Source organism: Plecotus auritus (assembly GCF_963455305.1).
Source record: "Plecotus auritus genome assembly, chromosome: 1".
Classification (NCBI taxonomy): Eukaryota; Metazoa; Chordata; class Mammalia; order Chiroptera; family Vespertilionidae; genus Plecotus; species Plecotus auritus.
Window position 1 is genome coordinate 69,892,956 of NC_137770.1, and position 23,599 is coordinate 69,916,554.

At 48.7% G+C, this 23,599-nt stretch overlaps 1 protein-coding gene across 1 annotated transcript; it reads left to right on the forward strand.

Annotated features, from left to right (window-relative positions):
* Positions 1–848: 848 nt before the first annotated feature.
* STRC (stereocilin) lies at positions 849–23,437 on the forward strand (the record flags this gene model as incomplete). Its single annotated transcript, XM_080668090.1, has 29 exons — positions 849–903; positions 1,213–1,998; positions 2,088–2,112; positions 2,792–4,046; positions 5,004–5,066; positions 5,164–5,274; positions 5,451–5,617; positions 5,807–5,993; positions 6,129–6,244; positions 6,511–6,643; positions 6,994–7,176; positions 7,455–7,493; positions 7,676–7,843; positions 7,991–8,056; positions 8,544–8,669; positions 8,884–8,942; positions 9,695–9,818; positions 9,923–10,035; positions 14,530–14,665; positions 15,315–15,511; positions 15,709–15,799; positions 16,006–16,162; positions 16,649–16,818; positions 17,951–18,106; positions 22,131–22,273; positions 22,436–22,584; positions 22,811–22,908; positions 23,005–23,152; positions 23,349–23,437. The coding sequence occupies 29 exons, from the start codon at positions 849–851 to the stop codon at positions 23,435–23,437; spliced, it is 5,310 nt and encodes a 1,769-aa protein (XP_080524216.1).
* Positions 23,438–23,599: the final 162 nt, after the last annotated feature.

A 23,599-nucleotide genomic window follows, 5' to 3' on the forward strand; every position in this document is an offset into this window, starting at 1 on the left:
CTCTCCACAGGGGTCGGGGGGGGGGGGGGAGGAGTAGCCCCTTGCATAGAGGTTTAATCTGGTTTATCTCTTTTCTCAGCCCAGACTTTTTTTTTCTTTATGCCCCCCAGACTTTTCTATAGGGCTTTTACTTAGGTCACAGTAAGAGAGCCAAAGGGCAGCCCCAAACATCTGAATGGCTTAATGAGCAAGTGGCAAACAACTGACTGGGTCTATTTTCTTATCCATAAGATGAGAGGTTTAGTCTATGTGCTTTCTGAAGTTCCACCCAGCTCTTAGCATTTTGTGGTTCTGGGTACTGAATCAAAAGCAGATATCCTCTTCCTGAATGCTCCATCCTTGGACCAGAACTTTGTCTTCATTCCTCTTCTCTGTTTACACCTGGCTTCCAAGTTCCTTTCTCCCAGGCCCTCTTTCTTCCTCAATTCCCTCAGATCTTACTTGCTTTTTAACTCTTTTTGAGCCCCCTTTATTTTCCTATATTTTCCAGAAGAGCCCCCATTTTATACCTTGGGTCTCCAGTTCTCCATCTCTATGTCTATCTATTCCTATTTGTATCCTGGCTCCTAACTGAAGCTATCCCCTAGGGTTCCTCCAAGGGCCCTCTGGGATCCCCTATCATTCGTCTCTCTCACAGAAGCACACCTTTCTCTAAAGCCAAAGGATCAGGTATTCAGTGGCTCAGGTGACAAACCTGCTGTCAAGTTACAGATATTGTTTCCTGAAAGACCACACTACAGTGTCAGTGGAGACTCAGGCTGCCTGCAGTGCCCTGCCCTTACCTGGCTATCCCACACAAGGTGAGAATAACCAGAATTCACTTCTAGTACCAGTGCTCACCTGGAAACATGGCTCTGAGCCCCTGGCCCCTGCTGCTACTGCTGCTGATGCTGTCCTGTACAGGTGAGAGAAATAGTGAGCAGTGCTGGGGGTGAAAGGGATGGTTGTTGGAAAAAGACTTAAAAATGTGGAGATTAACTGGTTAGGTAAAAGATAAAGAAAGGGGCAAGGAAAAGGGGCAAGGACTGGAGCTAAGGGGAAAAATGAGTTAAGAAAGGAGTCCAAGACTTAATGTAGGCTGATGAAAAAGACCCAGTTCCCTGTCTCCTTCACCTCATCTTTAGATCCAGGCTGGGATTGGGGTCCAGGGCAGGACTGAGTCTCGGTTCTAGGCTCTTACCCTTTAGTGACCTCCAATTTCTCTCCTTACAGTGACTCTGGCCCCTACTGGGCCTAAGTCCCAGGACCATGGTCTCTCCCTCCTGAAGTCCTTGTTCTCCACTTTGGACCAGGCCCCCCAGAGGAACCTCAGCCGCTCACGGTTCTCTGCATTCCTGGCCAACATTTCCTCTTCTTTTGAACCTGGGAGAATGGGGGAGGGACCGGTGGGAGAGCCCCCACCTCCCCAGCCCCCTGCCCTCAGGCTCCATGATTTCCTAGTGACACTGAGAGGCAGCCCAGACTGGGAGCCAATGCTAGGGCTGCTAGGGGATGTGCTAGCACTGCTGGGACAGGAGCAGACCCCCCGGGACTTCCTGGGGCACCAGGCAGGCGTACTGGGTGGACTTGCAGAGGTGCTTTTGGGAGCTGTAGTTCCTGGGGGACCTCCTACCCCTACCCGACCCCCATGCACCCGCGATGGGCCCTCTGACTGTGTCCTGGTGGCTGACTGGTTGCCTTCTCTACTGCTGTTGTTGGAGGGCACACGCTGGCAGGCCCTGGTGCAGGTGCAGCCCAGTATGGACCCCACCAATGCCACAGGCCTTGATGGGAGAGAGCCAGGCCCCCACTTTTTACAGGGTCTGTTGAGTTTGCTCACCCCAGTTGGGGAGCTGGGCTCTGAAGAGGCTCTTTGGGGAGGTCTGCTGCGCACAGTGGGGGCCCCCCTCTATGCTGCCTTCCAGGAGGGGCTGCTCCGTGTCACTGACTCCCTGCAGGATGAGGTCTTTTCCATTCTGGGGCAGCCAGAGCCTGATGCCAATGGGCAGTGCCAGGGAGGTGAGTGCTGCTGGAGCCGGGGCTGGGCTATGGCAGGGCAAGAAGGGATGAGATTGGGGTAGTCCTCTTTCTTACTCTTTCCCTCCTAGGCAACCTACAGCAGCTGCTCTTGTGGTAAGTAACAGGAGAGAAGTTGTGGGGATTGGGCCTGGAATTGGTCAGCTTCCAGAGCAGAGAGGAAACTGATGGGAGGAGTGTGGTTTGGTGGTTTTGGAATGTGACTGTGTTGGTGTCGCAGCTCTAGGTCACATTCCCATTCTATACCTCAGTTTCCCCAATGGTAAAATATGGGTAATATTAGCTGCCGCAGAGTTGTTGCAAGGGGTTAAATGAGTTGACACTGTAAGTGTAAGCCACATAGAATGGTTCCTGGCACATAGGGCTTAATGAATGTCAGTTAATGAAGATGGGACATGGAAAAAAAAGGACAAGACCAGATTTCTCCACCCCTTACTATTTTAGTACAACAGTGCCAGAGCACAATTAGACATGTTCAGTTGGTGGGCAGACTTCCTGATTGAGGCCAACCGAGGGTTGTGTTTAAGCTATATAAAAGCATATAAAAAAGGAGGAAGAGAGGGCCAGAAAGACAGATGGACTCCAACTGGGCTATGTTCCTAGGTGATTTTGTCTTAGCAAGACAGACCTCTCTCCTTTTTCCCAAATCCCAGCATTTAAACCAGTAACACCTATACTCCCAGGAACCTCACTGCAGGCTCTGGTCACAGTCAGACTCTTCAGCTGGAGGAATGTAAACTGACCAGATCCTGCCTGCTCCTCCCTCTTCATCCAGGGGCGTCCGGCACAACCTTTCCTGGGATGCCCAGGCGCTGGGCTTTCTGTCTGGATCACCACCCCCACCCCCTGCCCTCCTCCAATGCCTGAGAACGGGTGTGCCTCTGCCCAGGGCTTCCCAGCCCTCTGCCCACATCAGCCCTCGCCAACGGCGCGCCATCTCTGTGGAAGCCCTCTGTGAGAACCACTCAGGCTCAGCAGCACCCTACACCATTTCCAACTTCTCCATCCACTTGCTCTGCCAGCTCGCCAGGCCTGCCACCCCGCAGCCCCCTCCCAGCATCACTGCCATCTGCCAGACAGCTGTGTGGTATGCACTTTCTTGGGCACCAGGTGCCCAAGGCTGGCTGCAGGCCTGCCATGACCAGTTTCCTGATCAGTTCCTGGAAGCAATCTGCACCAACCTTTCCTTTTCAGCCCTGTCTGGCCCCAACCGCCGCCTGGTAAAGCCGCTCTGTGCTGGTCTGCTCCCACCCCCCACCAGCTGCCCTGAAGGCCTGCCTCCTGTTCCCCTCACCCCAGAGATCTTCTGGGGCTGCTTCTTGGAGAATGAGACTCTGTGGGCTGAGCGGCTGTGTAGGAAGGCCAGTCTGCAGGCTGTGCCCCCCAGTAATCAAGCTTGGGTTCAGCATGTATGCCAGGGCCCTACCCCAGATGTAACTGCTTTCCCACCCTGCCACGTTGGACCCTGTGGGGAACGCTGCCCAGATGGGGGTAGTTTCTTGATGATGGTATGTTTCAATGATACCATGTATGAGGCCCTGGTGCCCTACTGGCCCTGGCTAGCAGGCCAGTGCAGAATAAGTCGTGGGGGTAATGACACTTGCTTCCTAGATGGGCTACTGGGCCCTCTTCTACCCTCTCTGCCACCACTGGGACCATCCCCCCTCTGCCTGGCCCCGGGTCCCTTCCTGCTTGGCATGCTCTCCCAATTGCCACGCTGTCAGTCCTCTGTGCCGGCCCTTGCCCACCCTACACGTCTACATTATCTTCTACGCCTGCTGACTTTCCTACTGGGTCCAGGGGCCGGAGGGACTGAAGCCCAGGGGATGCTGGGTCAGGCCCTGCTGCTCTCCAGTCTCCCAGACAACTGCTCCTTCTGGGATGCCTTCCGCCCAGAGGGCCGGCGCAGTGTGCTGAAGACAGTTGGGGAATACCTGGAACAGGAGGAACAGCCCACTTCACCAGGCTTTGAACTCACTGACAGCTCGAGCTCTGAAATAAGCAAGATGGAGCTGCTGGCCTGTTTCAGCGTGAGTGATCTGCCGAGGGGAAAGGCCCTGGAACAGAGGGTAGAGCCTCCTAGGGAATTCTCTAATACTGAGAGGCAGCAGTAAGCATGCAGCTCTGGAGCCCGACAGTCCTGGGTGCACCTCTTAGTTCTATGGTCATCTTGGACAAGTTATTTAACCTCTCAGAGCAATATTTTTCTCGTCTATAAATGGGGGAGAATAATGGTGCTACTCTTTTAGGGTGGATGTAAGGGTTACATGAAATAATGCATGCTGTGGGCTTAGCACAGTGCATGATATAGAAACATAGAATAACTGTTATCTCATTTTCTTTCTGATTCTTTGACGCTCCCTCTTTCTGCTCCAGAAAGGAAAGGGATCAAGTTAGAAAGCTTCAGTTCTGTCCCTAGAGAGTGAGGCTTGGAGGTTGGCAAAAAATAGGAAGGTAAGGCAGAAATAAGAAAAATTCAGGGGAAGTATGAATTAGAAGACTTGGGTTCTAAGTTTAACTATGCCACAAATTAGTGTGGTCTTTGGCAAGTAACTTAATTTAGCTTTTTTGGGCTTCAATTTCTTCTCTGTAGAGTGAAGGGTCTTCCATGCCATAATTCATTGAGTGCCTGTCATGTGTAAGGCACTTTGCTAGGGTCTATAGGGTATATAAAGATTTCTTACTCCATGTTAGGGCCCATTTTTCTCAAGCACTAGGACCATGAAGTGGGATTAGATAGACTCCTAGTAATTTGGTTTAGATCTACAAGTATTTATCGAGCCAACTATAGACCTGGCTCCGAAGAGGACATAGGAGATGTTAGAGACATGGTCCCTGACCTAAAGGAGTTAAATATCTGAGGAGACACACATACTGGCTTCAGATGAAGAACAAGCATCCTAGCAAGTGGAGTTGGACTGCCTGAGGAAGCTGCAGGAGGGACAGAGAAGACAGCTCTCTTGGCATCTTGTCTGTCTCCCCACCAGCCTGTGCTGTGGGATCTGCTCCAGAGAGAGAAGAGTGTGTGGGCCCTGCAGATTCTAGTGCAGGTAACATATGGAGGGGCTCTTGGGTGGACTGAGTGACAGCTGTGACCTGAGGTCCCTGCCTAGTGAGGCCATACTCACCATGACTTCCTATTCCCAGGCATACCTGCACATGCCCCCAGAAAATCTCCAGCACCTGGTGCTTTCAGCAGAGAGGGAGGCTGCTCAGGGCTTCCTGACACTCATGCACCGTTCCTGGTCCCAGCTGCAGGTGGGCATAGAGGGGCAGGGAAACGGGGGGAGGGCGGGCGGGGGGATCTATAAATCAAGAGCACCTGGAACCTGGTGTGCAGAGGGCTTGCTCCAGTGGAAAGAGGAACTTAGGAGAGGAGATAGCAAAGATACTGAGCATTTTCAGAACTAGTATCCGTTCCTGTGCCCCCACAGGTACCACCATCTGAGGAGCAGGCCCTTGGTCGCCTAACAGCTTTGCTCCTCCAGCGGTACCCCCGCCTCACCTCCCAGCTCTTCATTGATCTGTCACCACTCATCCCCTTCTTGGCTGTCTCTGACCTGATGCGTTTCCCACCATCCCTGTTGGCCAACGACAGCGTGTAAGGACCTCATATCAGTCTTTTTGATCCTGTCAGGGTCAGGCCAACCCTACGTGCTTCGAGCAGCTCCTTCTAGAGCTCCTCTCTATTAAAACTAGGGAGTTTCCTTCCTGTCATTGGCAGTGGACTTCAGAGAACAGGAGACAATTTGAAACAGGGCTGAGGGTTAAAACTCACTACTTTCCCCAGCCTGGCTGCCATCCGGGATTACAGCCCAGAAATGAGGCCTGAACAGAAAGAGGCTCTGGCAAGGCGACTGCTGGCCCCTGAACTGTTCGGTGAAGTGCCTGCCTGGCCCCAGGAGCTGCTGTGGGCAGTGTTGCCTCTGCTCCCCCACCTTCCTCTAGAGAACTTTCTGCAGCTCAGCCCTCACCAGGTATGAGAATCATCTTTACTTGACTAGTCCATCGTCTACTAGGTGGGACTGGAGTCAGAAGTGAGCTCCTAGTGAGCAATCTCCCTGTAACTGTCCCATAGTGACCCCAACACAAGCTGACCCTCCCCATCTCAGATTCAGGCCCTGGAGGATAGCTGGCCAGCAGCAGGTCTTGGACCAGGACATGCCCGGCATGTGCTACGTAGCCTGGTGAACCAGAGTGTCCAGGATGGAGAGGAGCAAGTGCGCAGGTGAGTGGTTGTGGGATCAGTGATCAAGGCCAGAGTGGAGAGAGGCAGGTACAGCTGTCATGATGGGTTAGAGTCCTAGGTAGGAAGGGTCAAGAGAGCAGGCAGGGGCCCCAGGCAGTGTAGGGATCCAGGAGAGGCCTATCTATGGTACTCTCCTAGTTTTATGGCGTTTCGTGGTCAGAGTGCCTACTCCATGTGCCCACCTGGTCCCTGCCTTAGTATCAGCCTCAGTGATCAAATGAAGACCAGCTTCATGTCCTCCTCAGGCTGGGGCCTCTCGCCTGTTTCCTGACCCCTGAGGAGCTGCAGAGCCTAGTACCCTTGAATGATCCGATGGGACCGGTAGAACGGGGGCTGCTGGAATGTGCGGCCAATGGGACCCTCAGCCCACAAGGACGGGTGAGCCCCTTGGCACAGGCCTACCAGTCTCTAGGATTTCCCTGGGTCTCTGTAGAGGACTTACGCAATCATCTCAACCAAGCTTGAACACAGTGGTGCCAGCCCTCCCCCGCAACCTCTACCACCTCTGTTCCTTATATTATTCTTATCCGTTACCACCGCCTCTTGACCTTACCACATCTGGCCTATGCCACTCCAAACATATCCTTTGACATCTTGAATCCAATCTGTTCCTGTCCCATCCTTGGTTCCAAGCCCTATACTAGGCCCTGAGCAATCAGATGTAGGATTAGAGAGGTTTAAGGTTCACCTGTCTTTTCTCTTCAGTCCCAAACCTTCTTTGGTTACAGGTGGCATATGAACTTCTGGGGGTGTTGCGCTCATCTGGAGGAGCTGTGATGAGCCCCCGGGAGCTGCGAGTATGGGCTCCTCTCTTTCCTCAGCTGGGCCTCCGCTTCCTGCAGGAGCTGTCTGAGCCCCAGCTTAGAGCCATGCTTCCTGTCCTGCAGGGAACCAGTGTCACACCTGCCCAGGTGGGCCTATCTCACTCCCCAGCATCCATCTTCTACCCTCTGGAATGCCAGTCAAGAGAATTTCATGCAGGAATACTGTCAGCCTCCCTGAAGCTTCCTATTCCTCTGTTCCAAGGAGGACTCCCTCATCCCCATTCTTCAGATTAAGAAACAGCCAGGAGCCAGGCTGGTTACTGGGGGTGGTAGATAGAAAGCTGGAAGTTTTGGAGGGCAGATCTTGCTTAGGACCTGGCTACCAGAACCTGAGAACTGTTGTTTCTTGTCTCATCCCACCTTAGGCTGTCCTGCTGCTTGGACGGCTCCTTCCTAGGCACGAAGTAAGTAGCAGCAACTTTTCAACATCCTTGAAAGGTCTCTGTGCCCCCTTTCCTGGATCCCACATCTGCCTCTTCCTCCCTCTCAGCTCCCCTCATACCTGCTGCCTGGCTGCACTCTGATTGTTGGCTTCTCCACCACCCTGCCCCTCTTCTTCAGGCCTCTTGTCTCTCTTGCTCCCCAGCTGTCCTTGGAGGAGCTCTGCTCCTTGCATCCTCTGTTGCCAGGCCTCAGCTCCCAGACACTGCAGGCCATCCCTATGAGAGTTCTGGTCGGGGCCTGTTCCTGCCTGGCCCCCGAACTGTCACGCCTCTCAGCCTGCCAGACCGCAGCACTGCTGCAGACCTTTCGGGTATGAGAATAGCATGGAAGATGAGACAATCGGGGCTGGGGGCTCTGGTTTGGAGGAGGTCATCTTCCCTGTGGCCAGGGAAGGCCTCCCATACCTCCCCACTTCCTTACAAACACCCAGTAATATACACACATACTTCTCATGCAGGTGAAAGATGGAGTTAAAAATACGGGTACAACAGGTGCCGGTGCAGCTGTGTGTATCCCTGGTCAGGTATGTGTGGGATCTCCCGACTAAGCTCCTCTCCATGTCCCAGGGCAATTTCATATGACTGGTGCTGCCTCACACAATCCCCAAGCAGTGGACCTCAGAGGTCAGGTTAGCTCTGTATCCACCAAGACATTAGCTGCTCTCCCCAGTTCCAGATGCAGGACAGTAAACCCACACCGTCCTAGAATAGCAAAGCCAGAAGGATCTGAGAAACCTTCCAGGCCAACTATTCCACTTTCTGATAAAGAGACCAAGCCTCAGAAAGGCTAAGGGACTTTAGTTCATCAGGTGCCTAAATAGCTGCAACACTTGACCACAATCACCTTCAATGTGAGGGCTCTCAGGTACGCACTGCTCCAGTGGCACATACCATTCCACTCTGATTCTAAACTTGGCCCCTTCCTGCCCCCATGGCTCCCCTTCTTCTCTGAGGGCTGAGTCCAGACCCTCTCACCTATCACTACACTGCTACACCCATCCCCACTGGCAGCCCATCCCCACCACTTGGCCAGACTGCCTGCTTCCCCTGCTTCCACTAAAGCTGCTGCAACTGGACTCTGCGGCTCTTCTGGCCAACCGAAGGCACTACCGGGAGCTGCCCTGGTCTGAGCAACAGGTAATTCTCCCCACTTATCCCACAACTCCCCTCTCTCAATCTGTCCACCTCCTTTACTTATTCTTCAGCCCTAGATCTGGCGCCTTATTCCTAGAATCCTGTATAATGTGACTGGTGGGGCCCACAGGGTCAGAGGCAGGACTGGGTCCAAGGCATCTTAGGTCTTTGGGCAATATCTCTGCTGGGAAGCGGTTCCTCTTTCTTTCTCTTGTAGGCACAGTTTCTCTGGAAGAAGATGCAGGTGCCCACCAACCTGACCCTCAGGAATCTGCAGTGAGTGACTTGTGTTGAGCACTAACATTTTTAAGTGCTTACCATGTTCCAGTCACCATGTGATATGCAGTGGGGATGAATGATGCACGGTCCCAACCTGGGGGCTTTCTCCTGGCTCCTCCTGTACTTACTCCCTGCTCTTCCACAGCGCCACACCTATCTCAACTAGTTCTAAGGGATTTAGAAGACCCAGGTTCAGGTCTCTGCCCTGCTACCTATTTGTGATTTTGGGAAAGTCACTTACCCTCTCTAAGCTTCAGTTTTTTCTTCTATAGGATGGGAATGAAAATGGTACCTACCTCACAGGTAGTTGTGAAGATTAAATGAGATAAGGTATATAAGGTACTTAACACAGTGCCTGGTCCAGTGTAAGCTCCCAGTAGGTATTTGCTATTATTAGTTTAATCCAAAGTGACTTCACCGCCACTGGCCAAGCAGGAATAAGTAAATATCACTTACCTACACTGCAGTAAAAAACCGTGGCTTCAGAATGTAAAGACATGGCTCTGGTCTCAGTTGACCACATTTCTAGTAGAATGATGTTAAGAACATTTGACCTCCGTACATCTTACTTCTCTGATGAATAGTGGTGACGTTGTGGGGAGCTAATGAGGCTATGTATGGAAAAGCATTTCTCAAACTCTAAATTACCATAAGCAAATATCTGTACTTGTGTTGAGAGTGTTGATATCAAGGAGCAGACAGGCTGTGGCATGTGCTGAATGAACATCTATGCACTCACACACCCACAGGGCTCTGGGAACCCTGGCAGGGGGCATGTCCTGTGAGTTTCTGCAGCAGATCAACTCGATGGCAGACTTCCTTGAAGTGGTACACATGCTCTATCAACTGCCCACTGGGGTTCGAGGGAGCCTGGTGAGAAGGGTGTTTGGGCATTAAGTGGGAGCAGGGACCCTAAGTATAGAACCCAGACCCCATGCTCAGCTCTGTCCTGCCCTCCTTCCCCCACTGTCCCACAGAGGGCCTGTATCTGGGCGGAGGTACAGCGGAGGACGGCAATGCCAGAGCCAGAGCTGACTACCCTGGGGCCAGAACTGAGTGGACTAGACACCAAGCTGCTCCTGGACTTACCGTAAGTGCTACAACTGGAGATTCTGGATCCTTAGAAAACTCAATCTGGAGTAGAAGCTCTGCCCTTAGAAAATGCCCTAGAGGTGTTGGTTTTCTGTCTGGTGGTTCCTTGAAATCAAGTACAGCCAGAAGCAGGAGATTCTATTCAAAGTTGCTCTTGAGTATCAACTGGTTCCCAGAACATGGCCCCAGCATGCGACAGCTCAGGGTGGCAACACTGTGATGTGACCTGCCAAGCCATCTGAGAATAACCCAGGCCACATCAATAGAGACAGAGTATCTGAAAGGAGAGAAGCAGCAGTCCAATTCTACCCCCAGAGGATTGTAGCCTCTTAGAGCTCTCTGTGTTCTTAATGTGTTCAGAGGGGTAGATAAAGAGAAAATCTATGAAAAATGTGGTAGATGCCTTCAAATACCCCAGGGGATCCCTTGCCGGCGGGGCTCCATGGTTAGAGCGTTGGCCTGTGCACCAAAAGGTCCAGGGTTTGATTTCTAGTCAAAGGCATGTATCTGGGTTGCAGGTTTGATCCCCAGCCCTGGTCAGGGTGTGTGTGAGAGGCAACCAGTCAATGTGTCTCTCTCATATCCATGTTTCTCTCTCTCTCCCCACCCCTCCCTCTCTAAAAATCAATGGAAAATATTCTTGGGTGAGGATTAACAAAAAAATAAAAATAAAAATAAATAAAATAGCACAGGGCTATCAAATAGAAAACAGAGTGACATGTTTTTGAATGGTCTCATTGAGCATGACTAGAAACAATGAATGAAAATCAGATTTTTGCGAAATACAAGGAAAATTTAGTTAGTGAGTTCCGAGTCATCGGAGCTATTCAAGTCTGGGTCTGGATGGCCCCATGGCATGAATATTGTAGATTAAAGTATGGGTTGAATGAGAAAGGAAATGAGGCCTCTTCTCAACCCAGAGATTCTGACCCCAATGTCATCAGAACTGTAAGCCAGAGTAGGAAAAGTCTGATATTAGTCTTCTTGGGGATGAAATGATGGTAAAAGCAGGTAATCTCATCCTTTCATTTTTATAGGCCTTTTCACAGATTTTTGGCTCTTGTACTACTTGGTGGCCTAGTTCCAGAAATGGCAAACTTAGATAGAATACACGATGTCACTTCTGATTTCTGGGCAAAAGTTTTTTTCTCTCTCTCTCTTTTTTTAATGCCATTCAAACCTGTTTAAATATGTTGGTTCTTGGAGATAATTTAGGGACTGGATGAGGTTAATGATGCCGAACCATGACTCAGAAGATCCAAGTTCTTAATTTGTGAAAGAGAATGTGAAAAATACCTGTTTTAATCCTAGCCAGTTTGGCTCAGTGGATGAGTGTCAGCCTGCAGACCAAAGGGTCCCAGGTTCGATTCTGGTCAAGGGCATGTACCTTGGCTGCAGGCTCCACCCTGGTCAGGCCCTGGTCAAGGCGCATGCAGGAAGCAACCAATTGAATTGATGTTTCTCTCTGTCTTTCCCTCTCTCTTCCACTCTCTCTAAAAGATCAATGGAAAAATATCCTCGGGTAAGGATTAACCAAAAAACACATAAAACCCCCCAAAAACCTGTTTTACCCCCAGGTTTTGTCATAAGAATCAAATGAGATAGTACCTAAGAGAACTTTGAAAATTATATAGTGCTATACAAATAAGAGGGGACCACATTACAGCAAGTAGAAGAAGGGTGGCGCTGGAAAACAAGAATTGGAAGTAAGACTAGCTGATCTCTGTGAACCTATTTTAAAAAATTTTATAAAATGAGGAAAGTTTGGAGAAACCAAGATGGTGGCATAGGTAAACACCTAAACTGCTGCCTTGCACAACAATTTCAAAACTACAACTAAAAGACAAAATGAACATCATCCAGAACCATAGGAAGGCTGGCTGAGCGGAAATTCTACAACTAGAAGGAAAGAGAAAAGCACACTGAGATTCAGAGGAGCTGCAGGAGGCAGAGGTACTGAGACGCGTGCAGAGAGGGCTGGCAACTGAGTGCATGGCTGGCTTTCTCAATCAGGAGGGAGACAAAAGCTCCCAACTGCGCTGAACTCCAGTTCTGGGTGAGGCTCTGGGGACCCAGATTCATATGGGGTGAAAATGGACTGTCAGGAAAGAGAAAAGCACACTGAGACTCAGAGGACCTGCGGAAGGCAGAGGTACCTAGGCATGTGCATGGAGAGGGTGGGCAACTGAGTACATGGCTGGCTTTCTCAAGTGGAGAGAGACAAAAGCTCCTGACTGCACTGAACTCCAGTTCCGGGTGAGACTCTGGGGACCCAGACTCATTCGGGGAGAAACTGGACTGTCTGGCAGCTGGCGGAACTCGAGGGTGGCTTTCTCTTAGAGGTGCTTGCAGCGATTACCACGGGAGACTGAGACACAGGAGCCTATTAGGGCAGGGCTGACGGGAAACCAATGCTGTCTGCTCCGCCCTGAGACTCCGCCCCATCCAAGCTGAGCACAGAGGCTTTTGCAAGTCCTGTCTCATAAAGGTCATAAGGGTGTCTCCAGCACAGAAGTTCTCCCAGCATAGACACAGCTGATCCTCACAGCCAATTGGCCTGGAGGTCCATTCCTCCCAGTGATACCAACAACAATCAAGGCTTAACTATAATAAGACTGTGCACACAGCCCACAAAGGGGTGCACCAAGAGTGTCCACCTCTGGTAACTGGGGAGGCTGAGCCACTGGGCCCTATAGGACACCTAGCACACAAAGCCACTCTATCAACTCAGGGAATCAGCCAAAATGCAGAGACAAAGAAAGAGATCACAAATGAAAGAAATGGAGGAAAGCAAATGACTGGATATAGAGTTCAAAACCACGGTTATAAGGTTTTTAAAGAATTTTCTAGAAAAGGCCGATAAATTTAGCGAGACTCTTGAGGATATGAAAAAGGACCAACTAGAAATCAAGCATACACTGACTGAAATAAAAAAAATCTTATACAGAGATCTAACATTAGACTAGAGCAGTGGTCGGCAAACTCATTAGTCAACAGAGCCAAATATCAACAGTACAACGATTAAAATTTCTTTTGAGAGCCAAATTTTTTAAACTTAAACTTCTTCTAATGCCACTTCTTCAAAATAGACTCACCTAGGCTGTGGTATTTTGTGGAAGAGCCACACTCAAGGGGCCAAAGAGCTGCATGTGGCTCACAAGCTGCAGTTTGCCGACCACGGGACTAGAGGATTGCAAGAATCAAGTCAAAGATTTGAAATACAAAGAAGCAAAAAACACTCAAATGGAAAAGCAAAAAGAAAAAAGAATCCAAAAATATGAAGATTAAAAAATATATATATGAAGATAGTATAAGGAGCCTCTGGGACAACTTCAAGCATACCAACATCAAAATTATGGGGGTGCCAGAAGAAGAGAGAGAGCAAGATATTGAAAACCTATTTGAAGAAATAATGAAAGAAAACTTCCCCTACCTGGTGAAAGAAATGGACTTACAAGTCCAGGAAGCACAGAGAACCCAAAACAAAAGGAATCCAAAGAGGACCCCACCAAAACACATCATAATTAAAATGCCCAGAGCAAAAGAAAAAAAGAGAATATTAAAAGCAGCAAGAGAAAAACAGTTAGTTACCTACAAGGGAGCATCCATATGATTGTCAGCGGATTTCTCAACAGAAACTATGCAGGCCAGACAGGAGTGGCAAGAAATATTCAAAGTGATGAATAGCAAGAACCTACAACCAAGATTACTCTACCCAGCAAAGCTATCATTCAGAATTGAAGGTCAGATAAAGAGCTTCACAGATAAGAAAAAGCTAAAGGAGTTTATCACCACCAAACCAGTATTATATGAAATGCTGAAAGATATTCTTTAAGAAGAGGAAGAAGAAGAAAAAGGTAAAGATAAAAATTATGAACAACAAATACATATCTATCAATAAGTGAATCTGAAAATCAAGTAAATAAAAAAATCTGATGAACAAAATAAACTGGTGAATATAATAGAATCAGGGGCATAGAAAGGGAGTGGACTGACAATTCTCGGGGGGAAAGGGGTGTGGGGGGTGCAGGAAGAGACTGGACAAAAATCATACACCTATGGATGAGGACAGTGGGGGGGGGGATGGTAAGGGCAGAGGGTGGGGTGGGAACCGGGTGGAGGAGAGCTATGGGGGAAAAAAGAGGAACAATTGTAATAATCTAAACAATAAAGATTTATTAAATTTAAAAAATGCAAAAAAAAATGAGGAAAGTTTTCTAAGGGGTACTTAATATTCTTGGCTTTTGATTCAATTATACAAGGTAGGATTATTTGTCTTTTTTTTTTCCAGGGAGACTAGAAATATGTCATTCCCTTTGTTCTCTCCCTTCAAGCACTATGATGGGAATTGGACCTGGGGCTATTTAATATCAGTTCCTGTCAGGGCCACAGAGTTTGATCTGATGTTACCTTTTGTCTGGGAAATGTGGCATTCTATGGTCCCGTCTCAATTTGTCTCAGTTCCAATGCCCATGTTATCAAATTGCTATAGGGTCCGGTTGATGGACAGACTGTCCAATGAATCCATTATGTTGGTGGTAGAGCTGGTACGAGCTGCTCCAGAGCAACTGCTGGCACTGACCCCACTCCACCGGGCAGCTCTGGCAGAGAGGGCACTACAAAACTTGGTAAGAGTCCACCCTACCAGACTCAGAGCTGAGCTGGGGCAATTCTTACCCCTCAGACAATCCCCTCTGTCTTCTAGGCCCAACCTCACACTTTTGCTGCTTGATTCTCATCTTTAAGGCCCTAGACCCTAGATCAGCGATTTTCAACCAGTGTGCTGCAAGAACTTTTTAAAATATGCAATAGCTGACTATTTTGTCAGAATCACAGATCTCTTTTCCCTTAGATTGTCAAATAAAAATATGACAACAGCCAATATAACAATAGCCATCTGGTGTGAATGAATCAACATTATATCTATTTTTTGTCAGATTGGCAAAAAATAGAATATATTTTTTGGTGTGCCGCAGAATTTTAGAATTAGTTTATATGTGCCATGAGATTGAAAACTGTTGAAAATCGCTGCCCTAGATCTATCTCTTGGTTTCATATTTCTTGGCCACAGCCCTTGGAGTCCAAGAAATTCCTTGGATTTCTCCTCCCAGTCTTTCTGCCTGCTCTTATCTGGGCTTATTGTTTAAGAAAATGAACATCATAGGGTCTTGAGTTAGAAGTTGGAGGGAGGAAATGTCACGGTCTTGGTGTCTTGATCAGAGTCTGGTCCTCTGAGTCAGAGGTGCATTGTCCTAAGGCCTAATGCCCCCTCTTCAGGCTCCAAAGGAGACAACAGTCTCAAGAGAAGTGCTGGAGACATTGGGCCCCTTGGTTGGATTCCTGGGGATAGAGAGCACACGACGGATCCCCCTACAGATCCTGCTGGCCCACCTCAGTCAGCTGCAGAGCTTCTGCCTGGGAGAGCCATTTGCCACAGAGCTGGGATGGCTGCTGACACAGGAGCCTCTTCTTGGGTATGGACATTTGAGAACTTCAGATTCTAACCCAGCTTCTCAACCATCATCATCAGTGGCAGCCCATCAATATGTGTGCGGTCCCTTGGAGCCCTGAGTCCCCAATCCTTGCATGCCTTCTTTTCCCCTTTCTTTTCCTCACAGTTCCTTCAACATCCCAGCCCCTGATCTTTTTCTTGCTCCCCCGCCCTCCCCAGGAAACCAGAGTTGTGGAGCCAGGATGAAGTAGAGCAAGCTGGACGCCTAGTGTTCACTCTGTCTACTAAGGCGATTTCCTTGATCCCTAGGGTGAGATGAAGGAACAAGGGAGGGAGTAAGAACAGAGAAGGGACTAGTGAGCTGGTTCGTAAAGGCCAAGGAGGTTGAGGGCAGAGATTGTGAAGCCCAGATTTGGGGGAGACTGTTAAAAAGAGACAGGACTTTGGAATTAGAGCTGCAGCTGTTGGCCCTGACCTGCCCAGGTATCCCCATCTCCCTTCTACTTTCTCACACAGGAGGCCTTGGGCCCAGAGTCCCTGGAGCGTCTCCTAGAGAAACAGCAGAGCTGGGAACAGAGCAGAGCTGGACAGCTGTGTGGGGGGCCACAGCTTGCTCCCAAGAAAGCAGCTTTGGTAGCTGGAGTTGTACGCCCCACTGCAGACTATCTCCCAGGTGAAACTCCCCAAATACTCATGCTTCTGGCAGGGTGAACAGGAAAGAGTATGCAACAATGCAATCAGAAGTCAGGGCAATCAGAAGTTAGCCTAGGACACCGCCTCTCCTATTCTCTTACCCCTGTTAACAGCTGACTCAGCTCTAGGCTTGGCTAAGTGTGGTGGAGCTCTCTGCTGGGAAAATGTTTAGGATATAGGAAGGAGCCCCTGTGGGGCTAGGGACCTGGGTTCTAATCTAGATCTGCCATTAAATCCTTAGGCAACACCCTCAATCTTTCATCTATACAATGAGTGGATTGTTCTCTCCAGTCACTTGTTCTAATATCCTATGTGTCTTATAAATCTCTCACTATAGTAATCCCTTGACTCATAGTGCTCACATTGACCAAAGTTTGGAGGGGTCATTCCATCTATAGGTAGCTTTCTATAAAATAGTATCATATTTTAATACTACACTGACGCAGGCCCTACCTTCCCCCTTTAGAACCTGTGCCAAATTGTGCAGATGTACGGGGGACATTTCCGGCAGCTTGGTCTGCAACTCAGATTGCAGAGATGGAGCTCTCAGACTTTGAGGACTGCCTGGCACTCTTTGCAGGAGACCCAGGACTTGGGCCTGAGGAACTACGGGCAGCAATGGGCAAGGCAAAACAGGTTAAGGATGGGAGACCACTTGGGGTTGGTGATGAAAAAACATGGGAAAGTTGGTTGGGTGTGGTGCAGGACAGAAGGGAATGGATGCTGGGGTGAGAGGTTGGGAAATAGGAGATCAAAGAATTAAAGGGTTTGGTACATATATGCAATGGAATATTACTTGGCCATAAAAAAGAATAAAATCTTGTTATTTGTGACAACATGGATGACCTAAAGGGCATTGTGCTAAGTAAAATAAGTCAGACAGAGAAAGACAGATACCATATGATTTTACTTATATGTGGAATCTAAAAAACAAAATAAACAAACTAACAAAACAAACAAACTCATAGATGCAGAGAGCAAGTTGATGGTCCCCAGATGGGTGTGTGGGAAGGAGTACGAAGACAGGTGAAAAAGGTTGAAGAGATTAAGAAGTACAAATTGCCAGTTATAAAAATAGTCACAGGGATATAGAGTATGGGTAATATAGTCAATAATATTGTAATAACTGTGTATGGTGGCAGATGGATACCAGACTTATTCGGGTGATCACTTTGTAAGTTATATAAATGTCTAATCACTATGTTGTACACATGAAACTAATATAATATTGTATGTCAACTGTAATTGAAAAAATTTTTAAGTTTTGTTCCCCCCCTCAAAAAAAAAAAGGAGGGTTTGGCTCTTGAGTAGAAAGTCAGAGGGGATGAATATTGAGGAAAGAAAGCTAATGCAATGGGTAGAGAGACTAGAGCAGTGGTTACCAAACTTTAGTGCGTGTTAAAGTCATCTGGGGAGCAGGTGTTTGAAATGTTGATGCCAGGGTCCCATGCTAGACTCACTGAGGATGGGTCTGGTCATCTGCATTTTAACAGAATCCCTGGTGAGTCTGGTGCACATAACAGTTTAGAACTCATGGACTGGAGTCTGCTATTTTCCTACTGAGATGCTAGAATCTTCCAATAACAGTTTAGTCAGAAGATCTTTATTCCAACCCTTTCATTTTATAGTTGAGGAAACTAAGACACAGAGAAGGCATGTGATTTGTCTTGACTTACACAGCTAAGGTCAGAGGCCAGACTAAGACCCAGCATTCTGACTCCTAGTCCTGTGCTTTTCCCACTCACGTTGTTCCTCTCTTTCTCCATAGTTGTGGGGTCCCCCACGGGAATTTCGTCCTGAGCAAATCCTGCAGCTAGGTCGGCTCTTAATAGGTCTAGGAGAGCGGGAACTACAGGAGCTAAACCTGGTGGACTGGGGAGTGCTGAGCACCCTGGGGCAAACAGATGGCTGGAGCTCAGCCCAGGTAACACCTTCCTTCCTTCCTATCACCTTCCAAGCATTCATCCCACAGGCCAGGTCTCTAGGTTATTTAAAGCCCAAGACTTTTTTCCTGTGACTCTGGCCATTCTTTCTATCTTTTCTTAATACTCCATACTAGTAGCCTTGGAAACTCTGTGATTTATTCACTCTGAGGTCCTGGACACATAGTATTCCCTGCTGCCACTTTTCCCTCTTTTTCTGTCCTTCTCTTTTTTTTGGGTCCTCAACCTTACCCATGGCTGTTGGATCTTCAGGTCTTATTTATTTATTACTAGAGGCCCGGTGCACGAAATTCGTGCACCGGGGGTGGTGTCCCTCAGCCCAGCCTGCACCCTCTCCAATCTGGGACCCCTCGAGGGATGTCCAACTGCCTGTTTAGGCCCAATCCCACCCTCTCACAATCCAGGACTGCTGGCTCCCAACTGCTCGCCTGCCTGCCTTCCTGATTGCCCCTAACCACTTCTGCCTGCCAGCCTGATCACCCCCTAACCACTCCCCTGCCAGTCTGATTGATGTCTAACTACTCCCCTGCCAGCCTGTTTGCCCCCAACTTCCCTCCTCTGCTGGCCTGGTCACCCCTAACTGCCCTCCCCTGCAGGCTTGATTGCCCCCAGCTGCCCTCCCTTGCAGGCCTGGTCCCTCCCAACTGCCCTCCCCTGCTGGCCATCTTGTGGTGGCCATCTTGTGTCCACATGGGGGCAGGATCTTTGACCACATGGGGGCAGCCATCTTGTGTGTTGGAGTGATGGTCAATCTGCATATTACTCTTTTATTAGATAGGATAGAGGCCTGGTGCATGGGTGGGGGCCAGCTGGTTTGCCCTGAAGGGTGTCCCGGATCAGGGTAGGGGTTCCCTTGGGGTGTGGGGTAGCCTGGGCGAGGGGCCTGTGGTGGTTTGCAGGCCAGCCATGCCCCCTGGTGACCCAAGGGGAGGCCCTGGTATCTGGGATTTATTTATCTTCTATAATTGAAACTTTGTAACCTGGAGTGGAGCCAAGCCTTCTGCTCGCTCTGTGGCGGCAGCCATTTCTGTTGGGATTTATGTATCTTCTATAATTGAAACTTTGTAGCCTTAAGCAGAGACCTGGGCTGGCCAGGGTGTGCGGAAAGCTTGGCTTCCTCCATCGCCAAGGAAACCCAAGCCTCCCTCCTGCTCTCTCCGTGGCTGCAGCCATCTTGGTTGGGTTAATTTGCATACTTGCTCCTGATTGGCTGGTGGGTGTGGCTTGTGGGTGTAGCAGAGTGATGGTTAATTTGCATATTACTCTTTTATTAGATGGGATTTTTAAAAAATCTTTTTTTTTATTATATTTTCTTTTTTTAAAATAAATCTTTATTGTTCAGATTATTACAGTTGTTCCTCTTTTTCCCCCCCATAGCTCCCCTCCACCCAGTTCCCACCCCACCCCACCCCATGCCCTTACCCCCGCCCCCACTGTCCTTTCCATAGGTGTATGATTTTTGTCCAGTCTCTTCCCACCACCCACCACACCCCTTTCCCCCAAAGGATTGTCAGTCCACTCCCTTTCTATGCCCTCTGATTCTATTATATTCACCAGTTTATTCTGTTCATCAGATTTTTTATTCACTTGTTGATAGATATGTATTTGTTTTTCATAATTATTATCTTTACCTTTTTCTTCTTCTTCCTCTTCTTAAAGAATACCTTTCACTATTTCATATAATACTGGTTTGGTGGTGATAAACTCCTTTAGCTTTTTCTTATCTGTGAAGCTCTTTATCTGCCCTTCAAGTCTGAATAGCTTTGCTGGGTAGAGTAATCTTGGTTGTAGGTTCTTGCTATTCATCACATTGAAAATTTCTTGCCACTCCCTTCTGGCCTGCATAGTTTCTGTTGAGAAATCGGCTGACAATCATATGGGTACTGCCTTGTAGATAACTAACTGTTTTTCTCTTGCTGCTTTTAATATTCCCTCTTTTTCTTTTGCTCTTGGCATTTTAATTATGATGTGTTTTGGTGGGGTCCTCTTTGGATTCCTTTTGTTTTGGGTTCTCTGTGTTTCCTGGACCTGTAAGTCTATTTCCTTCATCAGGTGGGGGAAGTTTTCTTTCATTATTTCTTCAAATAGGTTTTCAATATCTTGCTCTCTCTCTTCTTCTGGCACCCCCATAATTTTGATGTTGGTATGCTTGAAGTTGTCCCAGAGGCTCCTTATACCATCTTCATATTTTTGGATTCTTTTTTCTTTTTGCCTTTCCGGTTGGGTGTTTTTTGCTTCTTTGTATTTCAAATCTTTGACTTGATTCTTGCGATCCTCTAGTCTGCTGTTGGATCTCTGTATATTATTCTTTATTTCAGTCAGTGTATGCTTAATTTTTAGTTGGTCCTTTTTCATATCCTCGAGGGTCTCGCTAAATTTATTGGCCTTTTCTAGAAAATTCTTGAAAAACCTTATAACTGTGGTTTTGAACTCTATATCCAGTCATTTGCTTTCTTCCATTTCTTTCATTTGTGACCTTTTTCTTTTACTCTGCATTTTGGCTGCTTCCCTGAGTTGATAGAGTGGCTTTGTGTGCTAGGTGTCCTATAGGGCCCAGTGGCTCAGCCTCCCTAGTTACCTGAGGTAGACACTCTTGGTGCACCCCTTTATGGGCTGTGTGCACAGTCTTGTTGTAGTTAAGCCTTGATTGTTGTTGGTATCACTGGGAGGAATTGACCTCCAGGCCAATTGACTGTGAGGATCAGCTGTGTCTACGCTGGGAGAACTTCTGTGCTGGAGACACCCTTATGAGGCAAGACTTGCTTCAGTGGGGCTTTGGTGCTCACTGAGTCTGCCCCCTGAGTGTTTCCCTTATGGATCTGAGAAATTGTAATCTGGATGGTCCCACTCTGACCACTGGGTACACTGGCTCTTGGGTCTCCAAGGAGGTGCTAATTTAGCCTCTGCCTGAGGCCACCCAGCAGGAGCTAAGGAGAGATCTGCAGATTCCTCGTCTTTGTTTGGGTTTTGGAGGTGCCCGATGAGACCCAGCTGTGAAGCAATGCAGGCTGCTGTGGGACCTTAGGCCTTCTTTTGGATGTTCTGGGTCTCTCTGACTCACCTGCAGAGAGAAAATTATCTAGGTAATTTTAGAGTGTAAAGGACCAGGCCATTCATATGCAAAAGCCTCTGCGCACAGCTTGGGTGGGGCAGGGTCTCAGGGCGGAGCAAACAGCAATGGCTTCCCGTAAGCCCTGCCCTAAGAGGCCCAGGTCTCAGTGTCCCTCGGTACTAGCTGCAAGTACCTCTGAGAGAAAGCCACCCTCGAGTTCCGCCCAAGGCCAGACAGTCTAGTTTCTCCCCATATGAGTCTGAGTTCCCAGAGTCTCACCCAGAACTGGAGTTCAGAGCAGTCGGGAGCTTGTGTCTCCCTCCTGCTTGAAAAAGACAGCCGCATACTCAGTTGCCAGCCCTTTCCGTGTGCGCCTCCGTACCTCTGCCTTTACTTCCGCACCTCCTCTGAGTCTCAGTGTGCTGTTCTCTTTCCTTCTAGTTGTAGAATTTCCACTCAGCCAGCCTTCCTGTGGTTCTGGATGATATCCATTTTGTCTTTTAGTTTTAGTTTTGAAGTGGTTGTGCGAGGCAGCAAGTTCAGGTATTTACCTATGCCGCCATCTTGGTTTCTAAAAAATCTTTATTGTTGAAATTATTACATATGTTCCCTTTTTTCCCCCATTGACCCCCTCCAACCCACCCCCACCCCCCACCCCAGATCTTCACCACCCTATTGTCTGTGTCCATGGGTTATACATATACGCATACAAGGTCTTTGGTTCATTACCTCCCACCCACCTACCCTCCCCCACCTTCCCTCCAAGATTCTGCACTCTGTTCCATGCTTCCATGTCTCTGGATCCACTCCGTTCTTCAGTTTATTTTGTTGTATCTTCAGGTCTTAATAATACAAGAGTATAATCTAGTGGCACTTATCACTTCCCTAATCACTTCCCCATCCATTAATTCTCCATGAATTCTCTCATCCTGTGCCCTCCACTCCCACCCCAGCTCCGAGTTGTGGTCTCCAGTTTCTTGCGGCAGAGTGGCCGGCACATGAGCCACTTGGACTTCCTTCACCTGACTGCGCTGGGTTACACCCTCTGTGGACTGCGACCAGAGGAACTACAGCATATCAACAGTTGGGAATTTAGGTCACCTGTGGAGGGAGGGATGTGGGTGGTGATGCTGAGGTAAAGGTGGGCTCACTGGGGGAGGGAAGGATCACAAAGAAGTGATCTCATGGGGGAAGGGACCTCACCTGAAGCCAGATCATGATAGCTGAATCTTTCTCCCTTCTCCTCACTCTTCCACAGCCAAGCAGCTCTCTTCCTGGGCAACCTGCATTTCCAGTGCTCTGAGGACCAGCTGGAGGTTCTGGCCCAACTCCTTGTGCTGCCTGGTGGTTTTGGCCCAGTCAGTAACTGGGGACCTGAGATCTTCACTGAAATTGGTACAATAGCAGGTACGGAGGCTGGGTCACTGCTGGTGCTTGTTGTCAGATGTTGGTTTCCATTCCAACATACGGAGGACTGCTCTGGAATTCTCAAGGTGGGAGTCTGGGAGTTTAGGTAAGAGGTTGGTGATGTGTTGGGGAAAGCCTATGGTTGGAAGAGGTCTATAAGTTTGAAGAGAAGGGAAGAGGCCAGTCTAAGACAACTTTTGGATGCCCATCCCACTTGCTTCAACAGCTGGGATCCCAGACCTGGCCCTTTCAGCACTGCTGCGGGAACAAATTCAGGGCCTTACCCCTCTTGCCATTTCTGTCATCCCTGCTCCTAAATTTGCTGTAAGTATTGACGAATTGGAGTGTGGAGTGACCACAAGAGAAGCAGAGCCCAACACAGGATACACTGGATATACTGATTCCTGCCTCCAACCCCAGGTGGTGTTCAGCCCCACCCAGCTATCTAGTCTCACCAGTGCTCAGGCCGTGGCTGTCACTCCTGAGCAAATGGCCTTTCTGAGTCCTGAGCAGCGACGCGCAGTTGCATGGGCCCAGCATGAGGGGATGGAAAGCCCAGAACAGCAGGGTGAGTTCTCAACTACACAGCTTGACCCACCCCATTTCCTAACCCAGAATCTGACCCCTAGTTAGGTGCTATCTGACTTAGAACCAACTCAAGGAGATCCCTGGAGTGAAGGGGTATACAGCAGATAGTTTACAAGTATCAATAGCTCCTGGGGAGCATAATTGTGACATTCCTTCCATTCTCTGTCTCATTGTAGGTCGAAGCACAGCCTGCGGCTTCCAGAACTGGTCACAACCCTCCTGGATCTTAGCATTAGCCATCTGCTTCCTTGGCAACTTGTTATGAACCTGTCTCTGCAGTTAAAGAGTGACTGTTGGGAAAGAAGCCTTAAGCCATAGTGAATAAAGTGAAAATGGAATTATATTCTAATTACTTTCAGGAAGCTAATGAGGAACATGGGTAAAATGCTAATGCTTTCCACCCAGCTGAGAATCAGTGTTCCTGGCA